This window comes from Canis lupus, chromosome X (assembly GCF_011100685.1).
Source record: "Canis lupus familiaris isolate Mischka breed German Shepherd chromosome X, alternate assembly UU_Cfam_GSD_1.0, whole genome shotgun sequence".
Lineage (NCBI taxonomy): Eukaryota > Metazoa > Chordata > Mammalia > Carnivora > Canidae > Canis > Canis lupus.
Genome location: NC_049260.1, coordinates 48,935,482 through 48,947,825, shown reverse-complemented (window position 1 = coordinate 48,947,825; position 12,344 = coordinate 48,935,482). Strand labels below are relative to the sequence as shown.

General features: G+C 38.4%; 1 protein-coding gene across 11 annotated transcripts in view; it reads left to right on the top strand.

Moving 5' to 3' along the window:
• ARHGEF9 (Cdc42 guanine nucleotide exchange factor 9) overlaps positions 1 to 12,344 on the top strand; it is a 212,052-nt gene that overhangs the window by 97,462 nt on the left and 102,246 nt on the right. For 10 of the 11 annotated variants that reach the window (XM_038587547.1, XM_038587555.1, XM_038587551.1 and 7 more), the window contains one exon: positions 4,520 to 4,711. The exons of the other annotated variant lie outside the window; for it this stretch is intronic. In XM_038587547.1, the coding sequence (XP_038443475.1) occupies positions 4,520 to 4,711 (192 nt within the window). The remainder of the gene's footprint in view (positions 1 to 4,519; positions 4,712 to 12,344) is intronic. 11 annotated transcript variants of the gene reach the window in all.

Sequence of the window (12,344 nt, the reverse complement as noted above, 5' to 3'; positions counted from 1 at the left end):
ACAAGTCTTACACTTCTTTTGTAAAATGTAATCTTGAGGAATTTTTTCTTTGTGATGCTACTTAATTGGGATTGTTTTCTTAATTTTATTTTCAGAAAAACAATTGACTTTTGTATATTGATTTTGTATCCTGTAACATTGCTGAATTCATTTATTAATTATAATAGGATTTGTGTGTATATTTCTGTGTGTGTGTTTCTTAGGAATATATATATATATATAAAATCATGTCATATGTGAATAGTGTTAATTTTTCTTTTCTGAATGTTTTTTTCTCCAATTGTGCTAGCCCTCAGTATAGATGTTGCATGGAAGTGATCTTTGTTCTTGATTGTAGGATGAAAGCATTGAGTCTTTTACCATTAATTATACATTAATTAAGGATGTTCCATAAATTTCTATCAGCTATTTGAGAAACTTTCTTCCTATTCCTAATTTATTGAGTGTTTTCTATTTTTTTTATCATGAGAAGGTATTGGATTTTGCCAAATGCTTTTTTTTTGTCTATTGAAATGATTATGGTTTTTCAAACCTTTTTTGCATTAATAATTATATATTACATTGACTGATTCTCATATGTTGAACCAATCTTGCATTCTTGGCATGAATTCCATCTGGATTTTTAAAAATATATATATCTTACTGGATTTGGTTTGCAGATATTTTATTGAGAATTTCTGCATTTCTATTTTTTGAAAGTTTGTGAAAGATTGATTCTTTAAATGTTTGGTGGACTTCGTGAGTCATGCCAACTGATCCTGGCTTTTTATTTTCTTTTTCCCATGGAAGAAGTTTTTAATTAGTCTTTACTTGCCATAGGGTCTATTCAGGCTGGCTATTTCTTCTTCAATTATTTTCTGTAGTTTTTATGATTCTAGGAATTTACCGATTTCATTGGGTTATCTAATTTTGGCATACCATTGTGCATAGCATTCTCTTTAATCCTTTTTATTTTTTAAAAAATATTTTATTTATTTATTTATTTATTTATTTATTTATTTATTTATGAGAGAGAGAGAGAGAGAGAGGCAGAGACACTGGCAGAGGGAGAATCAGGCTCCATGCAGTGAGCCTGACATGGGACTCAAACTCGACCCCGGGTGCCCAGGATCATATCCTGGGCTGAAGGTGGCGCTAAACCGCTGAGCCACCCAGGCTGCCCTCTTTAATCCTTTTTAAAAATTTTGTTAGACTGGCAGTGGTTTTTACTCTTTTATTCCTAATTGTAATAATTTGAGTCTTCTCCTTTTTCTCTGTTTTCACTTTTTACAAAGCAAAAGTATTCCTGTATCTATTATGTAACATAAAAAATAGAGAGAAAAAAGGAAGGTACATAAAAAATAGAAAAGAAAAGTATATTAAAATGGGGATCTTGGTAGGTTGGTAATTCCCTGGCATTATTTTTCCTGTATGTGCCCAGGTTTCTTCATCAGGAAGTTGAAATGTTGGTTCATTTTTGCTGAAGTGGTTGAAAGTCTCTGTACTCTATTTTTTACATGATCAAGTGTGGGATTAAAGACCATAGTTGGGAATATTTGTCGACAGAAAATAGACCAGTTTGGGAGAAGCCAAGTATTCCTGAAGGACAGAGTAGAAACTAAGGATGGAAATGCAAATTGAAGCCAGATTATGGTAATGTTTGAATTTCAGGGTAAAAGATTTGGACTTGGTAATGGGTTTTGGAGTGTGAGAGTAGCCATCAAAGTTATAGCCAAGGGGATCCCTGGGTGGCTCAGTGGTTTAACGCCTGCCTTTGGCCCAGGGCGCGATCCTGGAGTCCCGGGATCGAGTCCCATGTTGGGCTCCTGGCATGGAGCCTGTTCTCCCTCCTCCTGTGTCTCTGCCCCTCTCTCTCTCTCTCTATGTCTATCATAAATAAATAAATAAATAAATAAATAAATCTTTAAAAAAAAAGTTATAGTCAAGGAAATTGGCCTGATAGTGGTATATGGGGGGTAATTAGAGCTGGTAGATAACCTATGGGAATCATCTAGGGAGTGGGGGCCATGACAATGAGAATGGAATAGGAAGAGATAAGAACCAGAGATATTCTCTGATTTGGAAAGCATTCCCTGGAACCAATGAGGCAGGAGAGAGGAGGGAGGTGTTAATAGCTCATCCTTGTGTCTCTAATAGTTAGAGGTGAAGTAAAGAATAGATACAAAATAGGTTTTTGTTCAATTGAGTTGCATTAACCCAGCTTTGCTTTGAGTTCAATAAAGGTTGAAGAAAATAGTCTTCAAGTACTCTGAGAGGATTTCCTGGAATGTCTTCCAACTTGCCAGGCTCTAGACATTGCCTGTCTGGACCCTACCCCCACAGATATCTTGTGCTCCTTCCTACTGGAACTGTTCCAGAGAGTCATCTCATTCCAGCCATCCAAAAGCCAGTATTTTGAATTGACTCGTCTTAAACTCCTGAGAAAAAAAATAAATGTTTTGTTTCATTTTAAATCTCTTAAAGACCTGCCTATGGAACCCTTTTTATAGCAAAGTTTAGCTTGCTATATGAAAATCTGGGAAAAGCTAATGAATTATTATAGGATGAGTCCTTCATTGTTTCACATAGATGACATCATGTATATGTTATGCTTCCTTCAATGCCTTAGAATCACCTTTTTGAACAGATCTGTTCCTTGATTAATCATCCCTTATCATTGTCTATTGCTGGTATTAAAGAGCAACTGTTAGCATATTGAAGACACAAAGTTGACCTTTGAAAGATGTAAAGAGATTTCCAATAGAACATTTGGAGGATGATAGGTTCTGAATGGAGATGGATTTTTGCACATTTGGCTGTGTATGAAAATTTATTAAAAAGAGATGAGACCTAATTGCTTTGGCCTGTGGCAAATAAGTAGACTATATTGCTGGTGACATTTCTAGGTTTGTTGGGTGATAACCATACCCCTCATCCTCTGTGAGGCAAAAAGAGGGGAGAATACACAGAGTTGAGAAATAACTACTGTTCCTTTAGCTCCATCCCAAAGCCTCTGACCTCCTAAGGCCACTCACCAACAGGCCTTTCTGATGGCAGAGATAGTGTTGCATCTAAATTGATTGATCTCAGCTTTTTTTTTTTTTTATTTATGATAGTCAGAGAGAGAGAGAGAGAGAGAGAGAGAGGCAGAGAGAGAAGCAGAGAGAGAAGCAGGCTCCATGCACCGGGAGCCCGACGTGGGATTCGATCCCGGGTCTCCAGGATCACGCCCTGGGCCAAAGGCAGGCGCCAAACCACTGCGCCACCCAGGGATCCCCGATCTCAGCTTCTTGAGGCAGGAAAGTGGAAAAAGCTGGGGGTGGTTATGGAAGGGAAAGATGGATTGTTGATTAAAACTGTTGAGACAACTCTTTAGCTCTTTGGCTAATTCCCCTGGCAGATTTTACCACTCTTCCTAAGGTTCCACCCTTCCTTTTTTCCTGACCCTCTCTCCTTCCTCCTTCCTAGGACCAGGGTGAAATGAGCCATCTCCCTGATGTAAGCCATCATCATAGATACAGAAACATTTCACTCAGCCTCCCCAAAGGACGTTTTCCTGCATCCCTTTGCCTTTATGTGTTAGAATGTATAGTTTCAACACTTACCAATTGCACCCATTTCTAATGATTTTGATAATTCTCAGCTCACCTAAGCCCAAGCCCTTCTTTACTCTTTTCCTGTTTTCCTTAGAACCAGAGGTATAAAGATGCTAGTATAGTGGTTAAGACGTAGGCTTTGAAGTCAGACCACCTGGTTCCTATCCTGGTTCTTCTGCTTTCCTAACTGAGTGACTTGGGACAAATTCCTTAATTTTTCTGAGCCTCATTATTCTCTTACATCAAATAGAGGTAATAATGGTACATGCCTAGCAGGACTGAGTAACACAGTTCATTGAAAGCTCTTGGCATAGTGGTTGCTATATAGTAAGTGTTCAATCAGCTGTTGCTGTTATGTGGTATGGAAATATTATGTCATCTTTACTCCAACTTTGTAGATGTAGAGATCATTACATACCCGAGGCATTTTATAGTAAAATTTTAATAATTATGTACATATTTTGATGTAAATAAACACTGAAGATCCTGTTTTCAGGATACTCACACCAGTATTCAACTTTGGTCTCCATGCTCATAGGTGTTGTGTTTGATCCAGCTGTGACATATACCCAAGATATATAGCTTAGTCTTTTTTTCTTTTTGATGTCAGCTGGGCTACCTAGATATGTTCAAGCATGAATGAGTTCTGTTTGCCATAACTCTTCTCTGAAATCTTAGACATCTTATCCTCTCAGATATGATTTAATTGTATCCTTCTCCATCCTCCATTTTACAGATATGTCATGAGAGGCCTAGAGAGGATTAAATTCCTGCATAAAGCCAGCAAGTTACCCTAAAGCCAAGCCTGGCATTCAATTTACAGGGGCCTCTGGTTGAATGTTCTCTGAATACTTGAAGAATTTAGTTTATCATTTTTCTACTTGACTAGAAAATTTTCAAAGAAGAAAACTACTCTATTATTATTCTTTTGCCTGCTTCCACAGCTCTGGGTGAACCAGGAGGATGGGGTGGAGGAAGGGCCCAGTGATGTGCAGAATGGGCACCTGGACCCCAACTCAGACTGCCTCTGTCTGGGCCGGCCACTACAGAACCGGGACCAGATGCGAGCCAATGTCATCAATGAGATCATGAGCACTGAACGTCATTACATCAAGCACCTCAAGGACATTTGTGAGGTAGGCCCAGCTGTGATAGTGTATGTGGGGGTATCCAGGGTGGGGTAGAGGGCATTTTCATGAAGAACCAACAACTCTCCTGAGCTGTACCTGTGACAATCCCAAGATATTGGAAAGAGCAGCTGGACTGGCCTCCTACATTCTGCTAAGTGGGTGAAACAGCTCCCTTGGAGCTTCTCAGTCCTTATATCAGTTTCTCTCTTTCTTTAACTTTTCTCTTTCATTTTTATATTCCTTCTCTCTCTATCTTTCCCTGATTCCATCCCCCATCTTTTCTTCCTTGAATCTCTACCCTTATCCTATTGGCTTCTGATTTGGTTGTTACCACACCATGTAAAGGCCTGACCTCATTCATTAAAGCAAATCACTTCTTCCTACAGCTTGTGGTTCACAAACTTGAATGTGCACTAAAGTTTCTGGAGTGGCTTGTTAAACATACAAATTCCAGCCCCTTCTGCCTCCCAAAGTTGTGAAATCTCAGTCTGGGTAAACCACAGGCATCTCTATATTTAACAGGCATTCCTGGTGAAACTGATGTTATTGGTCACCTTCTTTCACTTGAAGAACACTGGTTTTAGGTTTGAGCAGAAAAGAGCTTAGAGGAGGAATCTATAGGAGATAAAGACTGAGTAGACAATTCTAAGCTCCTTCAGTATATGCCACTTAGCTCCCCAGGAGCTGTGGCTCCACATTCCCTAACTCCATCTCTTCCATGTCTCTAACCTGAGTAAGGAGACAGCCCTTTTTCTCATTCTCTCTTGAGCTCATGGGACTAGTTGACATTTTCAAAAGGCATTTTACTAAACAATAACATGGGAATACCAATGGGAAATAGCAGAAAGAATGTTTCTAAAAGATTCTCTCTCTCTCTCTCTCTCTCTCTCTCTCTCTCTCTCCCTCTTTCACGCACACACACACACACACACACACACACTAGCATTCTACTTGACTCAGAGAAAACTCTACTTTGAATATGTTTATCCTCTTTTTTCCAGATGAGGGGTCAGGTCAGAACTTTCTGTTCTTTAAGTGCTATTGAAGCCAGGGCCCACTCTGGAATCAATAGTATAGCTTTAAAACTTGTTCTTGTTTCTTTAGAATATTGTTACCCAATAGAACTTCCTATAGTGATAAAGTACATCTGCATTCTCCAACAGAGTAGCCACTAGCCAGCCATCTGTGGTTACTGAGTGGTTGAGAAGTGGCTAGTATGATTGAAAAATGGGATGGAGTTTTTTTTGTTTTTATTTTTTTAATTTGAGTTCAATTAGCCAACATATACTACATCAGTATTTTCAGATGTAGTGTCCAATAATTTATCAGCTGGATATAACAGTGCACATCACATGCCTTCCTTAATGTCCCTCATCCAATTACCACATTCCCCCACCCACCTTCCTTCCAGCAACCTTCAATTTGTTTCCTATAGTTAAAAGTCTCTCATGGTTTGTCTTTCTCTCTGATGACTTCCCATTCAGTTTTCCCTCCCTTCCTCTATGAGAATGCAACCTGGTACAGCTACTCTGGAAAACAGTATGGAAATTCCTCAAGAAGTTAAAAATAGAGCTACTCTATGACCCAGCAATTGCACTACTAGATATTTACCCGAAAGATACAAATGTGATCCAAAGGGGCACCTGCACCCCAATGTTCATAGCAACAATGTCCACAAAAGCCAAACTATGGAAAGAGCCAAGAAAAAAAATAATAAAAAAAGGAAGAAGTTGAGATGTCCATCGACAGATGATGGAGATATATATACATACACACACACACACAATGGAATAGTACTCAGCCATCAGAAAGGGTGAATACTTACCATTTACATCAATGTGGATGAAACTGGAGGATATTATGCTAAGTGAAATAAATCAGTCAGAGAAAGACAATTATAATATGGTTTCACTCATATGTGGAATATAAGAGAAATGGAATTTTAAATTTAATTTTAAATTAAATACACATGTGACTAAATGGCACCCATGTTGGACAGTGCAGATCTAGAAAGACCAAGGCCAAGGATTATGGGCCTTAACTTTCTTTACCTCAACTCATTTTTTCATCCCTTCCAGGAAGGTTAAACATTATCCCCACTACCCCATCCACGAGGCAATAAAGTAGAGTGGAAAGAACAAGGGCTGTAGGTATGTGGAATGCTGGCTGTCACACCCTGACTTAGTCACGTAGGCACACTGTGGCCTTGAACTTGCCCCTTAACTCCTCTAAATTTTGATTTTTTCTATTTTGTCCAGTGGGCTTCAGTATACCAAACTCTTAAGTTTGTTGATGAAATTAAGTAAATATATTTGTAAAAAGTTAGTTTTCCTTTTTTTCCTTTTTCATCTATTCACCCATCCATCCATGTCTCTCTTTATCTTTTCCTCTTCCTTACCTCCATACAAATAGCTAAATATTACCCTCTGAAATGTGCTATGTGGCATTGGATATCAAACCACTAATGTCATTCATGCAGCAAACATATAATAGAGTTGTCAAGCTCCATGCCAGCATTGGACATAGCTCCTACCCTCAAAGTGTTCTGCTCTGGCCTAGCATCTGAATCACCTGAGAGTTTGTTAGAAATTCAGGATCTTTAGCTCCACTCCAGATTTAACAAGTACAATTCTGCATTTTAACACGGTTCCTATTTGACTTATATTATATATTAAAGTTTGAGTAGCACTGCTGTAAAATGGTAGCTGTCTTATAATGTCATAAGGTCTATAATATAAGTATAGTCTGTTCTTTACCTTGCAGCTGAGGGTTACTATCAAGATCTAAGTTGGAAAACAAAAAAAGATCTAAGTTGGGTCATATCACTCCTCTGCTCAAAACCATCTGATGGCTAACAATCTCTCCTTGAATAAGAGCCAAATTCTTAAAAAAAAGAGCCAAATACTTACTATTATCTACAAAGTTCTGTGTAATCAACCTATTCTTACCTCTATGACTTCATTTCCTTCACCTTTCCCACATTCTTTCCCCACTCCAGATAGTCGTGGCCTCTTACTGTTCCTAAAAAATGTCTGGCATCCCCCTCGCCACAGATTTTGCATTTGTTTTTCTCTCTGTCTAGAACACTCCTGCCCCATATACTTCATGGCTCCAATCTTCACCTCTTTCATGTCTTTACTCATATATCACCTTCTCCTTGATATCTTCCCTGACTTTTCTACTTAAAATTGACTGTCTCCCCCTCTTTCCTGCTTTATTTTCCTCTATTTTATTTTTTGCTATCTGACATATTACATGTTTTGCTTATATGTTTTCTTTATTGTTCTTCTCCCCACTAGAATGTAAATTCCATGAAAGGTAGGGGATTTTACTTGTTAATTTACTGATATATCTCTAATACCTAGCACAATGATACATGCTCAATAAATATCATTGAAAGTCAGAATTAAATTCAAATGCTAACGTGCACATATTAACTTTAGCAAAGTACATTCACATGTGATTTGATTTTCAGATGGGGTAGAGGTTATTAGTATTATTCCCATTTTCTAGATTAATAGACTTGAGTCTCTAAGAAACAAAATTACCTTCTCAGTATTCTTTCAGACACTGGCCAAGTGAGAGTCCTTTAGTCTTAGAAGGATCTCTGGTCTCAACTCCCAAACATCTTGGCCTCTTCTTACAGGGCACAAGCTCAGGACACCAATAGAAGAATTCATCAATCTAGAAGAGGGAGTGTTATGTCCCTGCTTTAAGAACTTGCCCAATCCAGCCAAACCAAGTAAAGCTTTGTTAGTGATCTTCTGGTTCCATATTTCTCAATTATTCTTGGTACTGAAGTTAGGGGTTTAAATGGGAAGAATCTCTTTGTCCTATCCTGCAACCACCGTGTCAGAAGGTGTAGCTAGGAAAAAAAGGATGGAGAAATCTGTGTTTAGCTGGACCAGAAGACAGTATTTTAGCCCAGGATTATGGCACCTCTAAATCAAAATATGTTTTAACATAGAGAATACCAGACTCAGAATTGAGTCCCAGGTTTAGGAACCATCTTGGTGACTGATGAAAGGTGAATGATTTCGATCATGGGCCTTGTTTCCCAATGGTTATTTTTTGTTGTTGTTATTTAATTTTTTTTACATATTTTTTATTTTTTTATTTTTTTGGCAGTTGTGGCGATTTACTTTTTTAAAATAAATTTATTTTTTATTGGTGTTCAAATTACTAACATACAGGATAACACCCAGTGCTCGTCCCGTCAAGTGCCCCCGTCAGTGCCCATCACCTAGTCACCCCTACCCCCCACCCACCTCCCTTTCCACCACCCCTTGTTCATTTCCCAGAGTTAGGAGTCTCTCATGTTCTGTCTCCCTTTCTGATATTTCCCACTCATTTCTTCTCATTTCCCCTTTATTCCCTTTCACTATTTTTTATATTCCCCAAATGAATGAGACCATATAATGTTTGTCCTTCTCCAATTGACTTATTTCACTCAGCATAATACCCTCCAGTTCCATCCACATCAAAGCAAAAGGTGGATATTTCTTGTTTCTAATGGCTGAGTATTCCATTGTATACATAGACCACATCTTCTTTACCCATTCATCTTTCGATGGACACCGAGGCTCCTTAGACAGTTTGGCTATTGTGGACATGGCTGCTATAAACATCGGGCTGCAGGTGACCCGGCGTTTCACTGCATCTGCATCTTTGGGGTAAATCCCCAGCAGTGCAATTGTTGGGTCGTCGGGCAGATCTATTTTTAACTCTTTGAGGAACCTCCACACAGTTTTCAAGAGTAGCTGCACCAGTTCACATTCCCACCAACAGTGCAAGAGGGTTCCCTTTTCTCCACATCCTCTCCAACATTTGTTGTTTACTGTCTTGTTAATTTTCGCCATTGTCACTGGTATGAGGTGGTATCTCATTGTGGTTTTGATTTGTATTTCCCTGATGGCCAGTGATGCAGAGCATTTTCTCATGTGCTTGTTGGCCATGTCTATGTCTCCCTCTGTGAGATTTCTGTTCATATCTTTTGCCCATTTCATGATTGAATTGTTTCTTTGCTGTGGAGTTTAATAAGTTCTTTAGAGATCTTGGATACTAGTTCTTTTTCTGATACGTCATTTGCAAATATCTTCTCCCATTCTGTAGGTTGTCTTTGAGTCTTATTGACTGTTTCTTTTGCTGTGCAAAAGCTTCTTATCTTGATGAAGTCCCAATAGTTCATTTTTGCTTTTGTTTCTCTTGCCTTCATGGATGTATCTTGCAAGAAGTTGCTGTGGCCAAGTTCAAAAAGGGTGTTGCCTGTGTTCTTCTCTAGGATTTTGATGGAATCTTGTCTCACATTTAGATCTTTCACCCATTTTGAGTTTATCTTTGTGTATGGTGTAAGAGAATGGTCCAGTTTCATTCTTCTGCATGTGGATGTCCAATTTTCCTAGCACCATTTATTGAAGTGACTGTCTTTTTTCTAGTGGATAGTCTTTCCTCCTTTGTCGAATATTAGTTGACCATAAAGTTGAGGGTCCACTTCTGGATTCTCTATTCTGTTCCATTGATCAATGTGTCTGTTTTTGTGCCAGTCACACACTGTCTTGATGACCACAGCTTTGTAGTACAACCTGAAATCTGGCATTGTGATGCCCCCAGATATGGTTTTCTTTTTTAATATTCCCCTGGCTATTCGTGGTCTTTTCTGATTCCACACAAAACTTAAGATAATTTGTTCCAACTCTCTGAAGAAAGTCCATGGTATTTGATAGGGATGCATTAAATGTGTAAATTGCCCTCAGTAGCATTGACATTTTCACAATATTAATTCCTCCAATCCATGATCATGGAATATTTTTCCATCTCTTTGTGTCTTCCTCAATTTCTTTCAGAAGTGTTTTGTAGTTTTTAGGGTATAGATCCTTTACCTCTTTGGTTAAGTTTACTCCTAGGTATCTTATGCTTTTGGGTGCAATTGTAAATGGGATTGACTCCTTCATTTCTCTTTCTTCAGTTTCATTGTTAGTCTATAGAAATGCCACTGTCTTCTGGGCATTGATTTTGTATCTTGCCACACTGCCAAATTGCTGTATGAGTTCTAGCAATCTTGGGGTGGAGGCTTTTGGGTTTTCTATGTAGAGTATCATGTCATCGGCGAAGAGGGAGAGTTTGACTTCTTCTTTGCCAATTTGAATGCCTTTTATTTCTTTTTGTTGCCTGATTGCTGAGGCTAGGACTTCTAGTACTATGTTGAATAGCAGTGGTGAGAGTAGACATCCCTGTCTTGTTCCTGATCTAGGGGAAAGGCTCCCAGTGTTTCCCCATTGAGAATGATATTTGCTGTGGGCTTTTCATGGATGGCTTTTAAGATGCTGAGGAAATGTTCCCTCTATCCCTACACTCTGAAGAGTTTTGATCAGGAATGGATGCTGTATTTTGTCAAATGCTTTCCCTGCATCTAATGATAGGATCATATGGTTCTTGTTTTTTTCTTGCTGATATGATCAATCACATTGATTGCTTTATGAGTGTTTAACCAGCCTTGCATCCTGGGGATAAATCCCACTTGGTCATGGTGAATAATCTTCTTAATGTACTGTTGGATCCTATTGGGTAGTATCTTGTTGAGAATTTTTGCATCCATGTTCATCAGGGATATTGGTCTATAATTCTCCTTTTTGGTGGGGTCTTTGTCTGGTTTTAGAATTAAGGTGATGCTGGCCTCATAGAACGAATTTGGAGGTATTCCATCTCTTTCCATCTTTCCGAACAGCTATGGTAGAATAGGTATGGTTTCTTCTTTAAACGTTTGATAGAATTCCCCCGGGAAGCCATCTGGCCCTGGCCTTTTGTGTCTCTCGAGGTTTTTGATGATTGCTTCAATTTCCTCCCTGGTTATTGGCCTGTTCAGGTTTTCTATTTCTTCCTGTTCCAGTTTTGGTAGTTTGCAATTTTCCAGAAATGCGTCCATTTCTTCTAGGTTGCCTAAATTATTGGCATATAGCTGCTCCTAATATGTTTTTAAAATTGTTTGTATTTCCTTGGTGTTGGTGGTGATCTTTCCTTTCTCATTCATGATTTTATTAATTTGAGTCTTTTCTCTCTTCTTTTTCTAATTCTGGCTAATGGTTTATCTATCTTATTAATTCTTTCAAAGAACCAACTCCTGGTCTTGTTGATCTGTTCCAGAGTTTTTCTGGTCTCTCTTTCATTGAGTTCTGCTCAAATCTTTATTAACTCTCTTCTTCTGCTGAGTGTAGGATCTATTTGCTGTTTTTTCTCCAGTTATTTTAGGTTCAAGGTTAGTTTTGTATTTGTGTTCTTTCCAGTTTTTGGATGGATGCTTGTTTTGCGATGTATTTTCCCCTCAGGACTGCTTTTGCTGTATCCCAAAGATTTTGAATGGTTGTATCTTCATTCTCATTAGTTTCCATGAATTTTTTAAATTCTTTTCTAATTTCCTGGTTGACCCTTTCATCGTTTAGCAGGATGGTCCTTAACCTCCACGTGCTTGAAATCCTTCCAAACTTCTTCTTGTGATTTAATTCTAATTTCAAAGCATTATGGTCTGAAAATATGCAGGGAAGTTTCTGAACTTTAAATGATTGGATTGGAAGATTTACTCTTTAAGTGCTCTGTGGATCTTATTTTCTATGATTCTGTACAATCTCAATATCTCTTACTAAAG